The 26682-nt window shown below is 43.1% G+C and overlaps 1 protein-coding gene across 19 annotated transcripts in view; it reads right to left on the bottom strand.

Moving 5' to 3' along the window:
* Positions 1 to 6990: 6990 nt before the first annotated feature.
* Positions 6991 to 26682, bottom strand: part of LOC310705751 (cystathionine beta-synthase-like) — a 38131-nt gene continuing 18439 nt past the window's right edge. For 6 of the 19 annotated variants that reach the window (XM_083500555.1, XM_083500562.1, XM_083500544.1 and 3 more), the window contains exons 7-18: positions 26058 to 26127; positions 24533 to 24624; positions 22919 to 23044; positions 21943 to 22027; positions 20581 to 20686; positions 19324 to 19401; positions 16811 to 16945; positions 15397 to 15505; positions 12707 to 12742; positions 10119 to 10203; positions 9968 to 10009; positions 6991 to 8711 (exon numbers count right to left, since the gene is read on the bottom strand). In XM_083500555.1, coding sequence (XP_083356681.1) covers positions 8602 to 8711; positions 9968 to 10009; positions 10119 to 10203; positions 12707 to 12742; positions 15397 to 15505; positions 16811 to 16945; positions 19324 to 19401; positions 20581 to 20686; positions 21943 to 22027; positions 22919 to 23044; positions 24533 to 24624; positions 26058 to 26127 — 1074 coding nt within the window. In that variant the 3' untranslated portion in view covers positions 6991 to 8601. The remainder of the gene's footprint in view (positions 8712 to 9967; positions 10010 to 10118; positions 10204 to 12706; positions 12743 to 15396; positions 15506 to 16810; positions 16946 to 19323; positions 19402 to 20580; positions 20687 to 21942; positions 22028 to 22918; positions 23045 to 24532; positions 24625 to 26057; positions 26128 to 26682) is intronic. The other 13 variants (XM_083500560.1, XM_083500551.1, XM_083500559.1 and 10 more) reach the window with 3 other exon arrangements.

The raw sequence follows: 26682 nt of genomic DNA, 5'->3' as shown, positions 1-26682 counted from the left end.
GGGCTTGCTTCGCAAAACGAAGCTTGCCCCGCAAGCTCCGGGGACAGCGGGTCTTCCCCACTGTCCCCGGACCTCTTTTGAAGCAAGGGGTGGCGGGGAGAAGCGATCTTCTCCCCGCAGCCCCAGGTCCGGGGACAGCGGTAAGCGCTTCCCGCTGCCCCCGGACTTCTTTTGAAGCAAGGGGCTGGGGGGAGATCGCTTCTCCCCACCGCCCCTTGCTTCAAAAGACGTCCGGGGACAGCGGGAAGCGCAGCGCGTCTTCCCCGCTGTCCCCGGACCTCTTTTGAAGCAAGGGGCGGCGGGGAGAAGCTGTCCAGGACCTCTTCTGAAGGCGGGCGGGGGGCAAAAGTCTTTGTCCCCCCTGCCTGCCTTCCCAGGGGCTTTTACATCGCCGCGGACAGCGGAGAAGTCCTCCGCTGTCCCGGGCGATTTTAAAATGCCGCCCGCCAGCATTTTAAGATTGCCCCGGACAGCGGAGAAGTCCTCCGCTGTCCCGGGGTTTTTTTAAATGCTGGGGGTGGGAAGAAAAGCCCTTGTCCCCCCCCCAGCCTTCAGAAGAGGTCGGGGGACAGACTGTCCCCGGACCTGGTCTGAAGGCGGTTTCCATAGGAACGCATTAATTGATTTTCAATGCATTCCTATGGGAAACCGTGCATCGCAAGACAAAAAACTCGCAAGAAGAAAAAAATTGCGGAACGAATTAATTTTGTCTTGCGAGGCACCACTGTAGCTCCTTGATAGTGGTCTCTTCCAGATAGCCTGTTTACTGCACATTCAGCCAGTATGGTGTAGTGGTTAAGAGCGGTGGACTCGTAATCTGGTGAACCGGGTTCGATTCCCCGCTCCTCCACATGCAGCTGCTGGGTGACCTTGGGCTAGTCACACTTCTTTGAAGTCTCTCAGCCCTACTCACCTCAACAGAGTGTTTGTTGTGGGGGAGCAAGGGAAAGGAGAATATAAGCCGCTTTGAGACTCCTTCGGGTAGTGATAAAGTGGGATATCAAATCCAAACTCCACTCCATCCTGAAGGGTTAACCCCAGAAATTGTGTAGAGGCTATATAGCATCATGGATTCAAATTGCAGGAAAAGAGATTCTAATTAAACATTTCTGACATTGAGAACGGACTACTATGGAAGGTGGTTGACTCTCCGTCAGTGGAGGTTTTTTAAACAGATTCTGTCACGAATTCTTTAGCTGTGATACCTGTATTGTGGGGTTGGGCTAGATGACCCTTGGGATTCCTTCCAGCTTTGCAGCTCTATGAGTTTATGTATAGTGGCTTGTCTCCCATGTAGTCTTTGTGTTCTGGTCCCACCAGCTGCTGCCATGTAGCCCCTCCCTTCCACCAGAATAACAGGAACCTGCAGCATACTGTGAAGATGATAAAAGTGTTATTGTACTTCTTCACACAGCACACCGTTAAACTGTGGAACTCACTTTCACAGGAGGCAGTGATTTGCACTGACCAAGGTGACTTTAAAAGAGAGGGCTGTTGATTGCTACTATCCATTCCACTTTATGTCAGTGGAAATATGTCTAAAGAAAGTATCTAGGGCGTGGAGTTCATAGACACCTTCCACAAGGTATTTTTATGCATAACAGTAAAAAAAAAGTGTTGTAAGGTTATATAACCCTTATCTTTCTTTTACGTAACAAACAAGCTGTAAAATGCAAACAGCCCAGAATTGATGGGCAAGGGAGAAGCAAGATTATGCGGATATAACTACCATGTCATTTAACATTTGCAATCTCCTTGTGGTTGGGTGTGTTCAGAACTTCCACTGGCATCAAAGCTGCCAGAAAGAAAACTAACTGTTTCGTGCATTGGAGCACTCCTCCCCAACTTTAAGTCCCTCAATATTTAAGTCCCATCATCTTTAACTATTGGCCATGCTGGCTAGAGCTGATGGCGACTGTAATCCTGCAACATCTGGGTACCCAAGTCTCGGGAAGGCTGCATTATGAACAGGATGGTCGCCTCTTTCTGGCAAGCTTCAGAAACTCCTAATAGGGAATTGCTGGGGTGGCAAAGCTTCACCCATTGCATTTTGGCCTATTGTTCAAGGCACAGAGCCTCTGCCAGGAGACATGGGGACAACCTGAGTTTTAAAAGTTTGGTAAGGATCACCTCTCAAGAACAGAGAAGACAGAATGTAAGGCTACTTTAAGGATGTCTGCATTAGGCCATCTAGAGCTCGTTCCTTTCAGTTTCCTTGAAAACACACACAGCCAGTTTTAACCCATTATGGGACACTGATCTTGTTTTCATCATTGTGTGTACTGGCTTGCCTCCCAAGTAGTCTAATGAAAATTATAACCATTTTCCTTGCACAGAGAGCACTTCTCAATGTAGTCTGTTCCTCCGCCAAATAGCCTTTTTTTCTAATGTCAACCTGCACTTCACTTTCTTGCAGTTCCCACCCCTGGGCTTTAGTCCTGCCCTGTGAAACAACAAATCTTCTGCATCTTTAACAACCCTCCAGATATCAGAGAACCGCTGTCATGGTCCCCTTTGATCTTCTCTTCTCCACACTAAACATAACCAGCTCTTTCAACTGTTCCACATTGGACTTGATTTCCAGACCATTTTAGTCATCCACTTCTGGACACCTTAGTTTGTCAAAATCCTTCACAAAATACAGCACTTAGAAGTGAGAACAGTGCTTTGCATGTGGCCTGAGCCATTCAATAGAGAGTGATGCTGATAATTTAACCTAAGATAGAATAAGAAATACCACTTACCACAATTGGCATATCACCCAGAGTGTGGGAACAGTGGGTGGAAACAGACAATATACAGTAAAACTGTAGGCTGTTAGAAGGCTGCTACTCAAACACATGCAAGCTAGGGCAAGAAGATGAACAAGAAGGGCAACTTTTCATATTTGTTGTGACGATAATGCCATCTATTTATTTTAACAAGAATGGGAACTTTGGATACTGCCTGGAAGTTCTGTTTGGTCTCATGGCTAATAATGATCATATTGTATTCCTGTGAATTTTTACTATGCCTTTTGCTGTCATTCTAGATTAGATCCAAAGAGGACGAGCTCCAAGTGGACTTTTTGCACATGCCCCAAGTAATTGGATCTTTCCTTTTGATTCTTCAAGGCTCTTAGACCATAAGCCATAAAACTACAGTTAAGGTACAGATTAGAGTCCAAGGGCACAAACACAGATGCACACACACTGCTATACTCTGTGCACTTAACCACCTTGATAAGTTTGAAGCCTATAATAATAATAATAATATTTTTTTTTATACCCCGCCCTTCCCGGTTCAGAAAACTGGGCTCAGGGCGGCTAACAACAAATTAAAAACACATAATTGTAAAAGCAGCATAAAACACAGTACAAAAATGTGAATAACAAAATTCAAAGTTCAGAAATCAATTTGGGGAAAATCCATCTAATAAGCATTAGTCACCAGGGCTAGCTGGCTGAATTAGTCCTACTTGGGCCAGTGAGGAGGCCAGGGGAGAATTAGCTGTGGGGTCTCAGAGCGGGTAATCTTCATAAAAGGGGAGGGGGAGGGAAGAGAAGGGAAATAAAAGATCAGGCTGAATTCAAATTAAAGGCCAGGTGGAATAGCTCTGTCTTACAGGCCTGATGGAAGGAGGTTAAATCCTGAAGGGCCCTAGTCTCATAGGGACAAAGCATTCCACCAGGTCGGAGCCATCAATGAAAAGGCCCTGGGCCCTAGTGGAGGATAGTCTGACTTCCTTAGGGGCTGGGACCTCTAAACTATGGTTATTCATGGACCTTACAGTCCTCTGTGGGGCATACCAGGAGAGGTGGTCCCGTAAATACGAGGGCCCTAAGCCACAAAGGGCTTTAAAGGTCAAAACCAGCACCTTGAACCTAACCCTTTACTCCACTGGGAGCCAGTGCAACTGGTAAAGCACTGAGTGAATATGCTCCCATGGCAGGGACCCCGTGAGGAGCCTCGCTGCAGCATTCTGCACCCACTGGAGTTTGTGGAACAGTTTCAAGGGCAGCCCTGCGTAGAGCGAATTACAGTAGTCAAGCCTGGAGGTGACCGTTGCGTGGATCACTGTGGCCAGGTCGGGGCAGGAAAGGTAAGGGATCAACTGCTTAATGCGGAGAAGATGGAAAAATGTCACAGCAAATTAATTTTGGAACTAAATGACAAGAGATCTGTTTTTACTGAACAAATAAATGTCACCTACTGGTAGGCTGATATATAGTGTTCTGAATTTGTGGGTGCCTGATTTCTCCAATCTGTGGATTTAGCAAATGTTAGTATTTAATCGAGGTTTGGGGTGTTAAGACGGGCGCCAGACCCCTCTAATCCCTGGATCCAGCAAGTGTTAAAATCTAATCAAGCCAAGGTGGCTTCCAGCGAGGTGATACCCTGGGTAGTATACCATTAAGGGGGTTAAAAGTGTAATTGTGTTTCATTATCTGTTTATGATTGTGTGTGTTCTAATGCCTTTTCTAAATTGTCTGTTATATTCTGCAAGGAAACTTTATTTTGCTGTTTGTATATCCGGGGCCAGATGTCTTGGTTGTTAGGAGTTTGTGGGTGCCAGGCCCCTCCAATCCCTGGATCCAGAAAACGTTAAAATCCAATCAAGCCAAGCCAACTTCCTCTGAGGTGATAATGTGCCATTAAGGGGAATTAAGTATCTCTGTAGGAGATGGCAAATGGGTGGGGCTCCTCCCTCAACTCCCAGATAGTGAGGACAAAAACCAGAGTTGAGGAGTGATGTGACCTAGAAGCAACGCGGTAGGCAGAGAGAGATCTCTTGGTTTGCTAATGCTGTGAACTCCTCCGTCATAGGCTCAGGTTGTATATATGCATAAATAAATTATATGCCCCAAAGACATCATAGTCTCCACTGTGCCTCACTTCTAAAAGTAAACATGAACGCTGGGTAATATTCCCACAGCATGGGGAGCTCCTTGAAGGCATCAGCTGATTTGCTAGGTGGTATGGTGGCAGGAGGAGGAGAATCCTCACAGGCTCTTGGGGAAATCTTGGGGGGGGGAGCAGAATGGCGCTTCACTTTTAAAAGAACCGCGCCCTTCCTCTTTTCCTCATTTAGATGAAACTTTCCCAGCAACTGTGCCACAAATATAGGTAGGTGGTTGTTGTTTTGAAAAAGCTTGCCATATTAATCATTGTGGCATTCAGTTACAAAATTTAAATATATTTTCCTCCATTAATTGCACCTCTATTGAAAGGACTCCTGGTGATTTTGGTAAAGACTTGTAATCTTTTTAAACTTTGTCTCCTCAGACAACCCAGTAATTGAGAGGTAAAGACACAGAACTATTTTTCTAAGGGGATATTTATTACTTATGAAAGTAATGCTGTGGACTGAAGTCCTCTATTTATCTACAGAACAAGTACAGCACAGAACACACTGTGCTCAACTTAACCCTATTGTTTCACCTACACGTAATAGGGTGAATGAGGGCAGCCTCATTTTTAATTAGTCAGCTGATGCACTGACTGATTTAAAAAAGGCACCATCTGGCCCCATCTCCATCCAACTAGACCCAATTTTCCTAAAAAGGAAAGGATAAACCAGCCATTTTAACATCTCAATGCACCTAAGATAGGGAGGGGGCAGAATATAGATCAGGGTCTGCTGGTCGATACCTGGTGAATTTTCAGCAAAGTGTTACTGAGTCAGCTGTGTTAACAAAAGAAATAATCTAGGCTGCTTACCTAAACTAGGCTGCTGCAAAAGTTAATCAAGAGTGGATTTATACGTGAAAGGACCTTAAGTCCAGTACAGTGGTACCTCGGGTTACATACGCTTCAGGTTACACACTCTGCTAACCCAGAAATAGTGCTTCAGGTTAAGAACTTTGCTTCAGGATATGAACAGAAATTGGGCTCCGGCGGCGCGGCAGCAGCAGGAGGCCCCATTAGCTAAAGTGGTACTTCAGGTTAAGAACAGTTTCAGGTTAAGTACGGACCTCTGGAACGAATTAAGTACTTAACCTGAGGTACCACTGTACTGAAAACTAATTCCTAGGTTCAGAATGAACTCCAATGCATTATCTTATTTCATTCTGACCGCATGTTTCTTAGTTTTGGCTCAGGTTGGCCGATCTTCGGGTTCTACTTTTTAAAAAAGAAGTAAAGTAGCCCAAAACAATCCTGAAGTCTGCCCACTCCTCCTGACCCACAAAACCTATTTGTGGCTGCAAGCAGTTCCAACATCCTCTACCACATTTGTGGAGACGTTCAAGAAACAGAAGGAAATGCTGCATGAAGAAATTCAGTGAGAGTGCAGAGATGCTGCGGTACAACAGTTTATAAAGCCGGCCTCCTCTCTGGTTTTGTAAACATGAAGATCAAGGTCACTTCAGGAACAATTCATGGTCTGGTGTACATCCTCCTCCAAGGATGCCCCATTTAACACCCACCCAAGCTGAGGGATCTGCATTAGTGCAAATACATTAGGCGCATCTGCCAAAGACAGAGGCAATACCGTATGTACCTCTGTCAATCCCATCAGATTAAAGGCTCCAGGATCAATTTCTAAAGACTTAGACTAATTAAAAAAACCAAAACACACACACACACAAAAACCCTCCACAGTAATGTGCTCCCAACTTGGCAGACCAGACAATGCTACAACCAGTATTATAACCGCACAAGCAAGAATTAGCTTCCATTTCAGATTTCATGTATATGGGCATATGGATATTGTTTTCTGGATACCCAATCCTGCTTGTTGTTAAAGACTCCAGCACAAACCAGACACAGGGCCTGGTTGAAGTTTGTGCCGGACTGAAAACTGACTCCAAAAATATATTTGGTGCCACGATCTCTTACACTGATGCTGACCAGTTGGAGAATAGGGAGGAGACACTGGATCAATGCATCCCTGCCCCCCAACAAAGGATCAAGCTGATTCACCCCCTCTGGACCCATATGTCTGCAGTCAGAAGTACTTCAAAGACAAGAAAATAAATGTTGATAACAATAACAAACTATGCAGTCTAGTTAGTTTGTCAGAAATGAAATGATTTTTATTTAGCTTTTTTGGAACAAAACTTTTAGAAACATATGGATTTGCTTTTTTTATAATGCTAAAATGCTAATGCTTGGTGATTACAATACTGAACAAAATATTGGACAACGGGTATTTCATCTGCTATATAAACTGGACCAAACTGAATTTACACTAAGAAAGCACCTAGAGATACGTTTTATATATAAATCCGAGTTTTCTACATGAAACCAATGTTCTTATGCACACTTCACTGAATGTTTGATTGTAGCAAGAGGGTTTTCTGACATAAAACACAAGTATAGATAGAACGGCAAAAAACAAAACAAAACAAATCACAGTATCAGTATCATGCTTCTTAAAAATTTCCAGTGAAAATTAGAGGAAGTCGCAGAAGGGAAAACGACATCAATTCAATTAAACAAATTCACCTGAGTAAATAAAGAGCCAAATGTGTTTCCCGTATCCCCCATAAAGACTAACATAACACCCCCAAGCCAAACATAACACAACATTAGCTTACTCATGTGCAAAGTAGAACAGAAGCTGGCATAAAGCAACACAATATAACAAATGTAGACATACTTCTAGCTAAGAATCATCATTAACTTTCCATGAAAGATTAGGGCATTTGTCAAACTTTCTTTGGCCTACACAGGGTGGCTATTATAGAATAATTTTGGTGTTCAATAGTCTATTAGCCAAATTGTCCAAGGTTAGGTTAATGGAAATAAAAACTCTCCATATTACACCTGGCAGAGTCAATGACCTAAAGCAATGGAGAATTTAGTGTTCTTTGATGTTGCTGCTGTACATCTGTTTACCTTATGAGCAACGTGCAGACAATAATCCAGACTGTAAATTGGCAACACAAAGAGATAATTTGCAGTGTGGCTGAAAAAAAACACTGTATCCACTTACAAGTGAAAAAGCAGCGTTGAATTATTTCCTTGCCCTGCCCCATCTCCACGATTTTCCCAGAGTGCGGAAGAGGATATCAAACATCTAGTAAGGGAGAACTGACGGCCTGGGTGTTATTTTGTGTGTTTTCAGTACAGAAGACAGGAGCCTCCACACCTAGCAGGTTGTAACGTGAATAAGATGCCTAAGGTTGCAGCTAGGCCTCCCAAGCCTGCAACACTAGTGAGGAAGAGTTTGAAGGTACATTGCACTCATGAAAGCAGGAACGGTGTGCTTTGGGGAGAACCCCATGTGGCCACTATCAGAGACATTAACGGTTTGGTCACCCCAGCCATTATTGCTAGTTCCTCAGTTCTGGGTTCTGCAACTCAGCTGTATCACAGCAAAAGAGAACCAATCTTTGTGGAGGAGACAACCTCTCACTGAACAGCAGCGATCCTGATGACTACCATAAATTCAGTTTGGGTTACTTTTTCAGTGTGCTCCTTAACATACTGGAAGTTATGACAGCAGAACCTTGTTTACAACCCATGTGGTTCCACTAATGATGCTTGGTTTATTTGGTTAGATTAAAAAAATAAAATAAAATTGAGATTGTCTTAACAAAAATGGGAAGGGGAAAAAAAAGATGCTTAAAGCCCTAAAAGCTACTGAAGCAGCTGCCACCAATGTGCTTCTTGAAATTAGGTTGCCTTTCTTCGTCGTTCCTGGGCAGTCACAAAGTTGAGTAAGTCGATTGCTGTGACAACACCAAAGACCATTTGCTTTTTGCTGGATTGGCCATTGCTGTGATCTATAGAGGGGAGAATAACATGACAAGGCATAAGTTGAGGAACCAAACCCTAGCATACACAATTTTCAACTACTTGTGTCTCAAGGCCTGAGTATCTTCTCTTGCACTGTATATGTTTTGGTTGTTGAAAATATATGTACTTTTCCTCTATAAAACTAATTTAAAAATACAAGACCAAAAAAAGCAACCGAAATTAAAGTATAGTAGGCAGATCCTAGCTTGCCATTGACACAAGGCATTCTCAAGATTAGTACAAGTGGAGAGGATGGCTTCCTTAATCCGCTCCTGGTAATTGGTCCTGCCTATGCTGTTGGCACTGCAGTGTTAGAACTCAGTTAAAGTCAATATGGTGTCAGTGCACCAAACAGGCATTTTTGAGGAAGCAAAAGAAGAATATGGGATTGTTACCATCTCCTAAGGGCAATTTGCCTGACTCAGTCATCTTAACCCCAACCCAATGTTCTACACAAAGAGCACCAAGCAAGGAGCATTTCATAGGTAAATGGAGCAAGGCACTGTAGCTTTTGCCTTGCATGAAGTGTATTATTTAGTTGTTGAGGCACCAACCTCTCTGCTTGTTCCACATCATATTTTTAAAGCTTTTTATGTTGATAGAGGCATAGATATCCATGTCTAACCATCCTGTTTGCTCATGTTCACTCAGAAGTAAATCCTACTAAATTCAACGGGGTAAGAAGGGTTAGGCCTCAAACCTGTCATCTTCTAAGACCTTCAGAGCACAAACAGCAGAGGCGTCCTTAGATAGAGCCACTGTGCTCTGTCTAGTCCTAGTTCAAATGCAGGAGTTTCATAGTTGAAGTCCTCTGTCTTCTGCCTTGCACCTCAGTTAGAATAAAAATTGTGAAGGACAATGCAGTGGAAAGCAGCAGAAGCACCACCAGAACAGAATGTGGTGGGACCAGAATTTCTGGACCACTTTCCCCTGCCTACATTCACCAACTAAGGCACCAACAGACCACAGGCTCTGTTGGAGAAAGGCAACCCAAATTACAAAAGGAGGACTCTGGCAGGTGATAAATTGTTGATTTTCAACTCAGGGAAGATTGCAACTAAGTTAGCAATGCAACAGCATATGAGGCTGGATTCTACAAACACTTATTCATATCATGAGTACTCTTGGAGACGCACCAAAGAAATTGGAGGTCAGGGTATGTATGCATTGGGCACTTCCCCTGTCTAACCCAGAACTGGCATAGTGAGAATCTTAGCCTCCACTAGCAAAGCTTATTTCTTACCCTCATATGTGTGGAGAAAATCCTGTGGCTCCTTCATGTGCCCTATATAAGACGCAGAAGATTCTCACTGCCGTTAACTGCTATTATATGTTATATAGCCAACGGGGAGTGTGGCAGAGACAGTAGGATTATTGCCAGGTCTTCTACTTACACTGAATCTGTTCGTGCACCACCAGAGCAAAATGATCAATTTCCAAAATATGGGACAGCTTCCCCAAGTTGTCCTGCAGACGAATCTGCAAAGAGAAACAGACTTTAAAAGCAATTGAATAGCCTTACAGATAAGTTCCCCAATCCCAGTGCTTTTCCAACAAGCTTTTGAAAGTAGTATTTGTTTCGTGATATGGCAGTTATCGTATGAATCTTTATTTTTCAGTATGTGTGTTCATGTTAAATGTTGGTGTTTTAAAGAGAAGTGGAATGAAAGAAAAAAAAAAGTCTGTAGAGCATGGTAATGTAAAAACCCAATGAGAGCCAGGTGTTCTCTCTGCTTAAAGCACAGCAACTGCAAGTTCAGAAACACACACCTTTACTAGTGGTTTATTTTCCAATTCTGGCAATAAGAGCTGGAAGGAGGCGATTTGGGACAAAATAAGAGGTCTGAGGAAAAACTATAAAAGCCATTCAGTAGAAACAAAGTACAAGTCCATATTCCAGAACTGAATTTCCCCACAGGGATATTGCTTTTCATTCCTAGCAATATAGGCCAGCAAAACAATGAATACCCAGACCACTTAAGTAAAGTCTAGATGGCCAAGTATTACAGGCACTGCAGTAGAGATATCTCACTTTGACAGGGAGTTGGACTTCAGGAGTTGTGATATAAATGTATTGCTATTGACGTGAGCTGTGGGAAAACAGAAAATACTATGGCTAAATCAATCAAAAGAAACTTGCAGAATGAAAAAGGCACTATCTAAGCTGCCTGTATTTTGTGGCCAAGATCCAAAAGGGCCCTTCCACAAGCTGGAGGAGCCTTCAGCATATGAAAGCATTGCTTTACACCAGAGATGGGGAACCGGTGGCTTGATGAACTCCCATCATCCTTGACCATTGGCCATAATGGTGCCAGCAGGTGGGAGCTGCCATCCAAAACATCTGGAGGGCCACAGTCTCCCCATCCCAGGTTTTCACCAAGCTTTAAGCTTAGAGCACCATGTGAGAAAAGTGAACACGTTGTTCCACTTGAACAAGCGCTTGTGCAATCTCTTGTGCCACAAAACCTATCACAGAAACACACAAACTCCTGTGCAAGCTTTACTGGCAGGTCACTAGCAGGCATTTCCCTTCCACTTACAGTTCTTTGGCGCCAACTCATAACTGTGAACCTGTGAAACACAACTGAGATCAGCTCAGTCCTCAAAACAAAGCTGCTCAGATACAACAGGAGAAAGGGACAGGAGGCTGTGGTATCCTTTGGCCTTTCTTCAGTCTCACATAATAGAAAGTAGGGACTTATTGCTGTAGTCTATAAAGCTGGCAATTTTATCCACACCAACTTGGCTTGAAACAATGTCCTCCGAAACACTCAAGCACACAAAATCTACATTTTCTGCCCATCATCATTATTATCCTAGATTCTAGGCTTGTGAGCCAAGAATGCCAGTACTTGTCAATTCAGTAGGAAATAAGATTTTCTGAGTGAAGCAGACAGAGCAAGAACAGAGGCACTAAGCACAACAGCGCTGTGTTTTAATTCAGTTGCTTTCAATTTATACTCACAGGAGCCTTCCTGCACTTTTTAATCACCAATACCATTATGGCAATCAATCACGATCTATGCTTACAAAGACCCATCAGGATTTCGTAATTTTAAATGTAATGTAATACTATAAATTTAGGAGCGACTGTATCTTAACATAATGGAAAGAACCTTTTCTTGGTTTACTGGAACAACTCAGTCTCCCAGTCAAACCGAATCAACTGTAAGCATACCCAATAATTTTCTTCTATAATAATAAGGCTGTTCAAGATTTTCTCTTTCAGTGACAAAACATCTAAAGTAGATTGACAGAGTCTATGGTTCAAAATTTTTAAAAGTGCCATTTTATCACATTTCTTTGTAGTACATTAGCAATCTTTTAAAAAGGAATGAAATTGTTAGTGGTAATGTTGGTTACAGAGTAAAGGAGTTGTATGAAGGAGGGATACTCCAGACAACAGTGTTTGAGCTCACAGAAGAAAGGAAGACAGTCCCCAGAAATTGTCACTAAAGAACCAGGAACTACAGCCAGGGCTGGGTATACTCTACTTTCTAAAAAGTAACAGTACAGATTAAAATTCTGTGCCAGGATAATCAACATTCCATGCTAAGGCAAAAATTCTGCAACCTGAATAAATTATGCAAATTATGTAACATCTGCTCATTTTGCCAAGTTTGTATGGCACAAGGGCAAAAGGTCCACAGCCCTGGCTTTAGCCATAAAAAGGAATAAACAATACAGGGTTTGAATTTTTTTATCCAGAGGCAAACAACACACATCTTTAAACCCAGTTGCATCCTTCTTCCCCAACCCCACAACCTGGGGATGAACATTTGACTGCAGAAGCGGCTGGCCTCCAGTCCAAAACGGCTATTTTTTCCCAGTGTCAGAAGCTCTTTTTTTTGGTGTGGTAATTGCCTGCAGACTGCAGCTTATGTGACCTTGCTATTTGCCACTAGGCAACATGGGCCCCTCCACCGTAAGAACACCAGTTACACTTAAGAGAGGAGAGAAGCTACGTTGCTTAATTACGCACCAGATTATACATTTTGCACGGTGATTCAATTGATAGCTAGGGAAGAAATTAAATTCATTTAATGTGATCACGAAGCATTAGTAGAAAACATGAAGTGATTAGGTGCAGGGTTACATTTTAGCCTCAGAATTTTAACAATTAGAAAATATATTTGCTAAAGCATTAGTTTGATGTGAAGTAGAAGTGTCGCTTTTAAGGTACACCTTGGTTTGCATGTAAGTTCCCTTAGGCTTCAAGTAAGTCTCAAGGAACTCAGTGGACACCAGCTTCTGAGCAGATTTACTTAGGATTGTGACAAGCTGTAAAGTGGAGCTCTTCCAGCTATGTGCGTCTGCAGGATATTTTTCAGGGTGAGGCAAAGTAAAAAACTGAGATTCAAGAGCAGTTTCTCACAAAATATTTTGAGAATTGTGCCGGCACAATTTGCCTCTCATCTCAGCTGCTACAAACGCTTTTCACAAAAATAAAAGCTCAGAATCTGAGAGTTACGGTTCATCCGGGGGGAGGGCTGCCCCCCATGAATGTCTATGCTTCCTATTTAGAGAATTTAATAGGCAGAATATTTCACTGACATTGACCAAAGTAAGCTACAATAATGTCACTTGTTTAATTGGATTTAGCCCCCCCCCCCAATAAACGTGCACAAGATTGAAGCTGCAGTTTCACAGAGTATGTAGCTGTCTATTTCAGTTATGTGCTGCAAACAAGCTTTTAATGGTAATTTTACCCAAAGTGTTGCATCTTGGTTTTACTTTGCCATAGTTTGCATTCCCCTCCAAACAAGGCTTTGTGGATCCAGCCATCCTAATACTGCTCATGAAACAGCTGCCAAAATCCTGCAGAAACTATTGTGCCTGCTAAAAAATTACAACACCAGATGTCAAGAGTCTCATTATCCACTGGGAAGACTCAAACTCTTGAGACCAAAATCAAAATGGGACTAACATACCTTCCAACTCTCCCTATTTATCAGTATTGTGTTAAAATATTACTAGCATTAATTGCTAGGCATGTTTGCCCTTCTTCAGAGTTCAGTCATTTTCCCCAGGTCTGTACAGTCGTACCTTGGAAGTTGAACGGAATAATAATAATAATAATAATATATTATTTATACTCCGCCCATCTGGCTGAGTTTCCCCAGCCACTCTGGGCGGCTCCCAGTCAAGTGTTAAAAACAGTACAGCATTAAATATTAAAAAGCTCGCCTTAAGATGTCTTCTGAATGTCAGGTAGCTGTTATCTCTTTGACATCTGATGGGAGGGCGTTCCACAGGGTGGGAGCCACTACCGAGAAGGCCCTCTGTCTGGAATCTCTTCTGGAAGTCCGTTCGACTTCCAAAATGTTTGGAAACTAAAGCGTGTCTTCTGATTGGCTGCAGGAAGTTCCTGCAGTCAATCGGAAGCCGTGGAAGCCCCGTCGGACGTTCGGATTCCAAAGAACGTTTGCAAACTGGAACACTCACTTCCAGGTTTGCGGCATTTGGTACGACTGTTTGACTTGGGGTGGGCTAAATGTATCCCGACTCTAGTACACATAGATACACATCAGCTGCTGTGCTAACATACTACTCTGTGCCCTACATTTTTATCATTTAAAAAAAAATGTATGTTTTTTTAATCTTTTTACTCTGTTGTTAGGAGATCCCTAGTTCCCTCACAGAGCGACAATTCCCAGTTCCCTGGGAAGAGGGAATGACTTAAACCACTCTGGGAACTGTAGCTCTGTGAGGGGAATGGAAGTCTCCTAGCAACTCTCAACATCCTTAAACTACAGTCGTGGCTTGGTACTTGTACGTTTTGGCTCCCAAACCCCGCAAACCCCGAAGTGAGTTTTCTGATTTGTGAACGTTTTTTGGAAACCAAACGTCCGACGTGGCTTCCAACTGAGTGCAGGAAGCTCCTGCAGCCAATCGGAAGCCGCGCCTTGGTTTTCGAACATTTTTGGAAGTCAAACGGACTTCCGGAACGGATTACATTTGAGAAGCAAGGTACAGCTGTACAGTTTCCAAACTGCTTTGGGGGAAGTTATGACTGTTTAAAGTGGTATGTATGGTGCTTTAACTGTATAGTACAGATGGAGTCTGTTAAGAACATAAGAAGAGCTCTTCAGGATCAGGCCAATGGCCCATCTACTCCAGCACCCTGTTCTTGCAGTGGCCAAGCAGGTGCCTATGGGAAGCCTGCAAGCAGAGCCTGGAGGCCACAACACTCCTCCCAGCTGTGATTTCCAGCAAAAGCTATTCAGCGGCACACAAATTACCCCTAGTTTTCACAAATAGGTAAAATATTTTTAAAACATTTGCATTTAAATACATGTGTTTTCTCACAAAATAGGCATATCCAGATTTTGTAAGCAGTGTTCATATGTACAATAACGTGTACACAGGAGTTGATCAGTATATGTAACCTTGTTCGCATGTGATGTTCAAAGAATACACAGCAGTTGAGTTGTGTTCACTTTTTCACACAAGCCCTTGCAAACGTGTAGAGACCGCCTGTGCGCTCAGTGTAACATGTGAACAACCCTACAGCAAAACAGTATCTAAAACTGTGTGTAACTGTGTATAATTTCCTTAATGTGCATCATACATTTTAGTCAAACGACCTCCCCCTTGTCAAAAACCTCTTTCCCCCCTCAGCAATGGTGCGGGTCAGGGAAAGGAACAAGAGACACCAGAAGACTTTGATACCTTTTTGAACTGCTTGTAGATTACTTTGCTGACTTGGTCTGATGGCTGCACTTTACCAGCAAGCAGTGAAGAAAGCATGTTGCCAAGGGTAACCATTCCCAAAATCAATCTGAAAAGAAGAAGGTATTAGACACAGTTTTCTACTGGGTGAGTTGTGGGTTCTTTCCTTTTTTATCAGTTTAATGTTTTAGGCCAATATTTACAGAATCCCTCTCAATTTGAATTCAGGGGCGTGCAGAATCCTTAGGGGTAAAACCACAGGTTCTATTTAATAGCATCCAAACACTATTTTCTTTATAAACCTCTGGAGGAAGGAGTTTAAGTGTGGAGAACTAGCATGGAAGGGATGAGGAACTTTCCCTGCTTACTGTTTCCCCTTTCCTAATTGCTACCCTGCCAAAAAATGTGTGCCATAAACCCTGAGGAGGAATTAATAATTAATAATACATTGCGGGAATGCGTACCACAGTATAGATTATTATAATTATTATATTATTGTCATTTTATTATTATTAAATATGAGTCATTTTTCCATTTATGTACAACACTCAGAGCAACTTGCTTTGCTGGACTTTCTTGCAAAGCTATATGCTTAGACAAAGACTTATGAACTAGTTATGCACAGTTCCTAACACAGTTGCTTTTGCATAACATAAAAAGCCTTGTTGCTGTAAACAGAAAGTTCAAAGATGCTGCGTCTTTCTCAGTCATCACTTCCCCAGTTTCCCAGTCTGTACAATTTGGATAAAATTGTGTGTTAGATAAAGTTGGTCTTTCTTTTGCCTGCGCTGCTTTTATTGCAAATGATGTGAGTCACAGAATAAACCTCGTTTAGCTTCCGTTGTTAACTGGGATGAACTTTTGGGAGTGAACATCCTGCCTGCATTGCAACTTGTCCCTGTCTGACCCACCTGCAATGCTGACCACCCCACTGGCCTATTTCATGCCTGGTGACTTCAGGACTGAGATGCAATTTAGGCTCAGTTAATTCTTTTATGGGTCATTTGAAGCAGATGACTCTGGCCCTCAAAAGATAATAAACCATACCATGATTTTAAGAGAAGATTTTAAAAAGCCACACCTGTGACGGAAGTGACAATCAAAAATCTTTGTTGATGTCCTATATAGCACAGGGACAGAAAAACAAAAAAGGTGGGAGGTTTCGCTCCAAATTAGTCTCTAATCAGGGGCCTGATCAACCAATTTCAGGAGACTTTCTGTACCAGGGGATTGATCTGGTGAGCAAAATGCAGGCGAAGGCTCATAGTTGAAAATTCAGAGAAGCAAACTAGATGGGATCATGAAACGAGGTGGATGAAACCAAATGGCAGGAATGACTATGTGTGTGCACCTAGATACTAAATATACATTTATAAACTGGGTATACTTGGAAGGGAGGAAAATCTACACATACCCAGATTCATCAACAACAGGTACTTGGTCAAATCCCTTTTCTCTGAGTATTTCAATGGTCTTTTCACAGGTAACACTTGGTAGTACTGTCAGGGGAGCAGAGAGACACAATTCCTGAACTTTCAAGTGCCACCACCTAGGAAAATAAACAAAACAAATATAAAATCACTCTCCACCCAGGAATTTACACAAGCAATTCAAGGACCGAGAAACAGTTGCATCTTAGTAGTTTGTATCTTAACGTAAGCTTTTCCTGGAAACGCTCATGAAGCCAATTACTGTATTTAAGTGCCCTCTGTCCTACTAACAGAAAAGGTTGTTCAGGGTATTCCGGAGCACGTGCTTGTCTTTAGGATGGATTGATGTTTAGAGCATGCAACTTTCATCATTCCTGATGACTGGCCATGCTGGCTGGGGTAACCTTTCACCATATGGTGTATTTTGGCTCAAATGAGACTATATGGATGCTCAGAGCCAGGACAAACAGTAAAAAAAAACCCTCCCTATTTGAAAAGAGTTAACCATCAACATTTTAAAGAGTCTTGTGCCACCTGAATGACTAAGAGTTTTTTTTTAAAAGTACACAAGATCTTGTGATTGTAGTCTACCTGTATTAGACACACAAAGATTTGTCCTCAGTTAGCAATGTGTACACACACACACACACACACACAGAGAGAGAGAGAGAGAGAGAGAGAGAGAGAGAGAGAGAGAAATGTACCTCCGGTTGCAAGGGATGCGGGTGGCGCTGTGGTCTAAACCACAGAGCCTAGGGCTTGCCGATTGGAAGGTCGGCAGTTCGAATCCCCGTGACGGGGTGAACTCCCATTGTTTGGTCTCTGCTCCTGCCCACCTAGCAGTTTGAAAGCACATCAATTGCAAGTAGATAAATAGGTACTGCTCTGGTGGGAAGGTAAACGGCATTTCCATGTACTGCTCTGGTTCGCCAGAAGCAGCTTAGTCATGTTGGCCACATGACCCGGAAGCTGTCTGCGTACAAACACTGGCTCCCTCGGCCTATAGAGCGAGATGAGTGCACAACCCCAGAGTCATCTGCAACTGGACCTAACAGCCAGGGGTACCCTTACCTTTACCTTTTTACCTCCGGTTGTGGATGGGATCCATTCCAGAAGTCCAGTCGGATCCCGAGGTTTCCGCAACCTGAGAACCGCTTCTGTGCATGCGGCGAAACCCGGTAAAATGCTTCCAGGTTTGCCGTGCACGCATCCTGAAGTTTACGTAACCAGAGGGTTACATAAACGGAGGTACGACTATGAATATACACAAGTGGACATAGGGAAAAAGAGAAATGGAAGTAGCAGCCATGGAATGCAAAAAGGGCAGTCTGTGACAATCGTATGCAGTTTAAGCAAAGTGACCATAACTGACAATAACACAGCCATCCTACCACAATAATAAAATCTGGATAATTGGGTTATTGCTGTTGTGAAGGGTCACTCTGTGTGTCTTAAGCCTGGCTTAGAATTTCCACAGCCTGTACTTTTCACAGTCGCTGTGTGTTTGTGTACGTGCCTCTCTCTCTTGCACACCCCTGCCAACTGTGGTTAGCAGTTCATGGATTTGATAAAGTGGGGCTGAGTCCATGAAAGCTTATGCCACTATAAACCCGTTGGCTTATATGGTGCCATAAGCACCCTTTTGCTGCAACAGATTAACATGGAAATCAAAATCTAACGCCTAGTTTACTACAGCTGGAATTGTATCTTCAACATGAACAAACACTGTTATATCTCCAGAGCCTAGAGTGGGTCAGTGTGGACAATATGAGTTGTAATATTGCTGCATCTTGGAGACCTAGGTTCAGACTTTGCCAAGTCATTGACTTTCTCTTCAGTTTCACTTCCTCCATGCATAATCATCACAGCAAAAATAGAGGGGGGGGGAGAGAGAATTTAAGAAAAGAAGAAGAAGAATTTGGATTTGATATCCCACTTTATCACTACCCTAAGGAGTCTCAAAGCGGCTAACATTCTCCTTTCCCTTCCTCCCCTACAACAAACACTCTGTGAGGTGAGTGAGGCTGAGAGACTTCAGAGAAGTATGACCAGCCCAAGGTCACCCAGCAGCTGCATGTGGAGGAGCGGGGAAGCGAACCCGGTTCACCAGATTACGAGTCCACTGCTCTTAACCACTATACCACACTGGCAAGAAATGTACCCTTAATTTCCCCCCACAATTTGTAAATGGATTATACCAGAACTAGTACTGAATAATGACTGCCCTATAAACTCCCTAGTTAAAGCTGAGTAATGCCAACAAGGCACTAGGATGCCATTTTAATATTTATGACTGAGGTGGAGGTAGATGCAGAGAGAGGGGCAGATAACTTCAATTAACAGCAGCAATTATCCAAAGCAACATTACTTCTGGACATATTTATGAAGTTAGCTTGTGTAGACTTAACTATCCATATTAGAAAAAATATTTTGACTTAAGGGTGGGTTTTTGGTCGCAACTTATTTTACTAAGCCTTCACAGGCATGGTCACCTCACCAGGGCTTGTTAATAATGTCATCTTCTTCTTTCATGAAGCCTTTTTGAGTCATCCATTTGTCATTCAAAAACTTGGACCTGGAAGCAATTAAGAAACGAAACAAGTCACAAGTAGCAATTTAGGTTATACCTGCCTTAAAAGCAAATAAGCTGTAAAGGATGACACGGCATAACATTTCATAGCTTGCACGTAGAATCAACAGCTCTCTTTTAATACGCTTGGTTCTCAGTGAGACAGTTGTAAAAGTCTACATAAGGAGAATATAATCAGGCTGGCTCACCCACAGGTCAAACTGGGCCATGACACAGGCACCAGCCCTGCAAGGGAGAAGTCAACATGGCTAGGCTAGGGCATGAAAGTGGCAGTGGGAAGGATGGGTGGAAAAACTGGCAGAGGGGGGGTCCGGACCCAAGAAAGCCACTGAACAGTGGCAGTCTCTCAGAGTGAGTGAGCTTGAGGTGGGAGGGCAGCACAGGGGCAATGGCAGTGAGTGTGAGAGGGTGGGCCTCATCTGAGATGCCATAACTTCAAGTGCCCGTCCTCTTGTATCTCCTGCCTGGACTACTGCAATGCTCTCTACGTAGGACTACCTTTGAAGGTGACCTGGGAACTACAATTAATCCAGAATGCAGCAGCTAGACTGGGAGTGGCCACTGAGACCATATCACACCGGTCCTGAAAGACCTACATTGGCTCCCAGTATGTTTCCGAGCACAATTCCAAGTGTTGGTGCTGACCTTTAAAGCCCTAAATGGCCTCGGCCCCGTATAGCGTCTTCACCCCCATCATTCTGCCCGGACACTGAGGTCCAGCGCCGAGGGCCTTCTGGCAGTTCCCTCACTGTGAGAACTGAAGCTACAGGGAAACAGGCAGAGGGCCTTCTTGGTAGCGGTGCCCGCCCTGTGGAACGCCCTCCCATCAGATGTCAAGGAAATAAACAACTTCCGGACTTTTAGAAAACATCTGAAGGCAGCCCTGTTCGGGTAGTTTTTAATGTTTGATGTTTTTAACATTCTGTTGGGAGCCGCTCAGAGTGGCTGGGGAAACCCAGTCACCAGATGGGTGGGGTATTTATTTATTTATATTATTTTAGCTGCCTTTCATACACTACAGCAGCGGTGCTGGAGCCACTTAGCCATGCTGCTGCCACCATCACATTCAGAGGTGCAATGCCAAATGGGCAGTGTTAGTTGTGCAGGCAGGGTCCCCTACCTCACAGTCAGCATCAGGAACAGAGAAATAAGACACCTACTTACATGTAGTTCCTGACAGAATCTGGAAGGATGACGACACAGCGCTGGCCTTCTTTCAGCTCTTTGGCAGCCTTGACGGCAACAGACATAGCACTGCCTGAGCTGCCGCCTGACAGAAGACAGAGGACACCATTAAAATGGCATGGAAGCCATTTTGAAAATGCAGGTGTAAAAGGAGACAAAGAACAGTGGGAGAGCCTAATGATCAAGTAACAAAGTATTCATTATCACCATCTCATCAATTTTCACAAAAAAGTTGTCTCAAAGTGACTTAACAATTCATAAAAAACATGCAGCACAACAAGTATTCAAACAACAACAGAAGTGCCCCAAAGTGCTCATCCATCAATAACTGTAAAAAGGACATATCCCTACTCGCCCCAGGATAAGATGGACATCATTAAATAGACCAGCCTGGTGCAAGCCACTATCTCACAACTTGTTCCCAGAAATGCACTGGAAATTCAATTTTGTTACATGGTGTAATGGAGTTATGTAAAATTGTTGGCAAAAAACCCCAGCACCTTGGAGCTGACTTTTCTAACTGAATCTTTTGCCTTTCCTCTCAAGATTGCCTTTCTGCTACTGCCATATTATAACCAAGACTTGCATGTGAATCATGCAGGCAACAGCGGTGTCGGAGGGAAGAAAACAACCCAAGCAATCATTTCCTCATCCTTTCTGTTCAGAAAAGCTTGGTGTTCTGCAAGAGCCAGCAAATAGCAGCAAAGACTCACTCCTTTCGTGGAAATGTTCAGCTGGAACTGCCAAAGCGATGGAGGTTATAATGCATCATTTTGTGTTTGTTAAGATTGTGATGATTTTAGCATAAATGCTTTGACAAAGCTCTGTGGAGTATTCAGAGATGATTTTCTGACTGTATGTAGTTATTTTAAATAAAAAATTTAAAATAAGAAAAGGCTCTATAATTAGAGCTGCCTTTATTGTGTGCTGAAGCCGAGAAGCAACTACAGGTATAGTTACAGGTGCTTAATTGGATATATATTCTAAAAGAAGTGACATTGTCTTCTAATGTCTGAACAACGGGAGCCTTCTGTGCCAACTTTTGAATGCCTGCGGAAAACTCTTCTATTCTGCCAGGCCTATGCAGGCAATTAAGAATACGCCCCTCACAACAATCTACTGCTGTTTTTATTTATTTTTTCAAAAGCTACCAAACGTGGTGCTTTACTCTTTCCTTTTTGTCACACTAGTGGGTCACTCTTATACCAGTGACCCACTAGTGTGACAAAAAGGAAAGTATGACTTGGTCTCGAGAGCAAAGAGGTTCCTTCTCAACTGTTACTGTCACCTTGAGTACTCAATTCTCAACGAATACAAATATAGCTCTCAGAAAGCACTTACCACACAGCAATCCTTCATCTCTGATTAACATGCGCGCACAGGCAAAAGATTCTTCATCATTACACTTGTACCATTTGTCCACCAACTGGAAGAAAGGGCGAGGAAACAAAAAAACCCCATGAAGCCTTGAACCTGTCTCTGCACTTGGGCCCTTAAGTTAATACTATTGTTGTTAGCCGCCCTGAGCTCGGCTTTGGCTGGGGAGGGCGGGATATAAATAAAATTTATTATTATTATTATTATTATTATTATTATTATTATTATTATTATTATATTATTATTATTATTATTACTAAGCAGGCCAAGAAATTCAGTGTGGGACAGAAGACATGGATTCTAGTGGCAGACTCTTGGGTCCACTGCCACAAATTTGGGAGAAATCTGGAAACTGTCTTCCTGCTGCCCACATATACAGACATCCCCTCGATCTCCTCAGTCTCCTGTTTCAACTGCTGTGCTGTATTAATGGAGTTGTTTTATTGTGCATTTCAGTGGTGGATGTTTATAATTAATCCTTGGCATCTTCGGGTACAGCTGCTAAACACTCCTGCCCCAAAACCCTGGAGAGCAGCAGTGTAGACAATATTGAACTAGACAGACCAATGGTCTGAGTCAGCAGAAGGCAGTTGACTACATCCACAGATTTTCTACTGCTCAATGGTAAAATATTAGGCACATTTGCATATGCATTTCTGAGCTCCATTATTTGCTCTGCGTGCATTATTTTGGCAAGGAATGAGCCACATGTAGCCACAGGGAAATAAAGACAAAGTGAGGGGATCTATGAAAAAGGACATAGGAAAACTTGGAAAGCAAAGTGTCTATGCATTTCCTGAGGATGCGTGACTAAGTTCACAGCAGGAAATCAGATGCAAAAAAGGCCTTTCCAAAGACCTAAGAATTTAGGACACGCCAGCAAGATGTGTTCAGCAGTAAGGGGACTGTAAGTCATGCACATGAGGGGAGTCTGACTTACTGATCTGTCCAGAACAGTAGGGATGAAGTCGTATCCAATCCCTTCCACTTCATAAGTTGTGCTGTCTGTATTATTTAGTCCTTCAGGCTCTGCAAGAATGGATCCTTCGGGATCAACACCTATAATCTGCAAGAGAGTTTTTAGCATTGAGTCAGCGTTTGGCTATCAAGAACAGCATTGTTAAATCAGTCATAGTAAGTCAAAATTGTTGTGGCATCGCAAAGATGTTCTCCCTGTCATTAAAACTTGGAAAACACCAAACCTGATGTCAATCATTGCTTTTAAAGAACCTAAAAAAAACCACTTGCTCCTACACTGCTTTCATTTGGCTTAGTGAAAGGGCGAATGTCAACAAGTGTGCTCTGGATCCCATTCAGATGCTAGCTCTCATTACATATATATAACCCCAACAGGTGATACAGACAGAAACATGATATTATGTGCTCAGTGACATACATCTCTATATCACTCAAATAATTTTGTAAGGAATCACAGTACAGGATACAAGATGTCCAGCGTGTTTTATTACTCTTAAGATTCTACTAATTATTCTGTTTCCTGTGAGGATGAAATGCCTATGTTGGACACAATAAAACTATTAAATTCTTTGAGACATCTTTCTCAAAATTGGTAGTATTCACATTCTCCAAAGGGGTGACCTTGCTGGCAAATTTCACACAATTCTGCCCAAATTTTTAAAAGTATAGGAATTTCTGTCTAGTTTGGGAGGTTGATCTAGAGTTTGTGTTCCTGGCATTGGGCAATCAGAATAGACTAGGGATTCTGTTGGTTTATTGCCCACCTTGCTAGAGTCTCCCTGCCTGAACTGACAAAGCTGGTCTAAGAGCTGGTGTTGAGGAACCCCTGGATTGCTGGTTGTAGATGATTTCAACATCCATGTCAAGGCAACTGGCTCTGGGGTGTACTTGACCCTATCCTTGACTGCTGGTTTTCTGCTCAGAATCGTTCCTCAACTGCTTTTCCCTTGTGGGTTTCCAGGTGCATATTTAAGGATAAGGAATAAGTGATGACCAGACTGCCGTACGCAAGGTGTGCAACAGTATAAAGGACACTCTTGCATCAAGAATGCTTAACATGAACATAATGAGCTGGTCTACATAAGAATGTTCTGCCTGTGCAAGTAGTCCCAACTTTCCTTAGACATACACACACGAGGATAAAAATGCAAATAGCAAGTGAACAGGCAGCAATCAATGATATAGCTGGTGGCAATCCATGTCATCATGGCAACAACAGTGCTTTTCCCAGGCACCATGACTGCTAATGAGCTCCATTTTGGGGGCAGATCTGTGTGCATGGTGAAGGCTGTCACCCCAGGAGCCATAGAACAGAATGGAAGCAAACTCTGGTCGAGAGAAGCCTGTCTTCACAGGTCCCAGTGCCTCTTTAAGGGCAGAAATTCCTGTCTGCCTGGGCCTATCCTGGAACATGAGAACAGAAGGCTTCACAAACAGAGATAACACAGCAGGGTGAAGAAAACACAAGGCTCATGAGACTCCCTATACCCCAATAAGGCACGGGATCACATAAATCCATAAACAATGGAAAATGATGAAGCAGTGATTGAGATGCCTGCCCTAGCCTGGGACTTACTTTGCATTCAGGGCATTTCTCCTTTAGTTTTCGGGCAATGCCAGTGATGGTGCCTCCCGTACCCGCTCCAGCTACAATCATGTCTACGTGACCTATCAGAGAGGCAGAAACATGTGTACAGTTGAAGTGGCCAAAAAGAATTAAAGACACAAATCTGAATGGATACAGTCTTTTAGCCAATTCTGGTATAAGGGTTTTTGCCTCAGTATGGCACAGGCAGAAGAAACACATTTCATCAGACAAAAATGCTATGTGGGAGCTCCCTCTACTGGCCTTAAGCTAGCAAATACAAGAAATGCAATAGGTTATAAAGTGGACCCTCCAGATACGAACTTAATTCGTTCCGGGGGTCCGTTCGCACCCTGAAAATTATGTAAATAGAGGCGTGCTTCTGCACATGCGTGCACGGCGAAACCTGGAAGTATACACTTCTGGGTTTGCCATGTCCGTAACCCGAAGATTCTGTATCCAGAGAAATACGTAAGTAGAGGTACGACTGTACTGTGAACATGACCTAGTCCAACCCCCTACAATGCCCCAAAACATCAACTGGAGCCCAGATTAATTGCATAAACATAAGAGAGAATCCATAGATTATGTGAATCCTAGATTCGCATTTCCACCCTATAGGCAAATGCCAGCAAATGTATTTATTTACTAATATGTATTTCTTAACTAATCTGTCTGGCCTGCCAGGTCCTGAAAGCCTAGGGCATGTAATAATACATAAGCAAATGAAACAATAATCCTGTATCTATGGAACTATGAGATATTCATTTAGAGCTATAGATATGGGCTTTCAAGATGGGAAACCAATATCTAAATCTTTGCTCTGGCACAAAGCTCCACCGATGGTTTTAGGCAAAGCACTGTCTCTAGCTACTGGTTCACATGTTGTGGATGTCGCAGGTCCACCCCACACTCATGCAATGCTCCATTTAGGGCGTACTTGATAATGTGTGAAGCGGACATGTACCTCATTTACCCAGTGACACAAATACATGGTAGTACATCCGCTTTGTTGCAACGTGTTAATTGGCACCGAGCCTAACCAGCCACAGAGAGCTATTTTGAGAATAATTTAAGATAAGAATTGTAAAATATGTTATGCACCGGGATGTGCTGTGGAATTGCTAAGTTATAGCAATGTTGAAGCCTCATCTTGGTTCCAGCCATTAGAGCACCATGCAAATTAAAAGATGTCATAGCACTTCTTGGGAGGTTGTGGACTCTCCGTCCCTTGAGGTTTTTAAGCAAAGATTGGATGGCCATCTGTCATGGATGCTTTAGCTGAGATTCCTGCATTGCAGGGGGTTGGACTAGATGACCCCCGGGGTCCCTTCCAACTCTAATTATCGGGCATGGCAAACTTGCAGGAGAAAAGTTGCTTGGGGGCTGTTGGACACCCACTGATACCATGTCTATGCATCCTGGCCCTATAGCAGCCTTGTAATTTACCAGAACCCCCCTTTTCTCAAAGCATCTAGGATGAGGGGCCCAAGAGTTACCCGCCGGCAGAACATACCATCACACTGCTGCAGGATCTCCTCAGCCGTGGAATCGTAGTGGGCCAGGGGGTTGCTGGCGTTGCGGTACTATGTTGAAAAATGAAAGGAAAATGTAGAAAAACAACAGTCTGGCAAGTTTACAAAGAGGGCTGTTGCTGGAACACACGTGGACTTAAATGTTTAATAAATCTATAAGCTGCTTTTTAAAGGAAGAATCCTCCACAAAGCAGTATACAATAGCAAAAAGCAGTACCATCAAAAGCAAGCCCATTTAATAATAATCTAAAAAGTAAACACAAGAACAACCCACCACCCCAAATCCTCATGCTACCAGGAAGGGCCATAGCTCAATGACAGAGCACATGCAAAAGGAGCCAGGTTCAATTCCTGGTGTTTTGAGACAGGGCTGGGAAAAACTGCCTGAAACTCTGGAGAGCAGCTGCCAGTAGACAAAACTGAGCTAGATGACCAGTGGCCTGACTCAGTAGAAGAGAGTTCCCCATGTTTCAATTTAGGACATTATCTTGACAATTTAATTTACCTCATCCACAGAAAGTTACAGAGAGGGAGCGAAAGTCTTCAAGCCCACTTGAAAGTCTCTACAAATAGCACCTGCCTGATCTTCCATGGATCTGGTTTCTG

The sequence above is a fragment of the Podarcis liolepis genome (genome assembly GCF_965112155.1).
Source record: "Podarcis liolepis genome assembly, chromosome: 4".
Lineage (NCBI taxonomy): Eukaryota > Metazoa > Chordata > Lepidosauria > Squamata > Lacertidae > Podarcis > Podarcis liolepis.
Note: the sequence above shows the minus strand (reverse complement) of the source record. Positions and strands in the feature narration are given on the sequence as shown.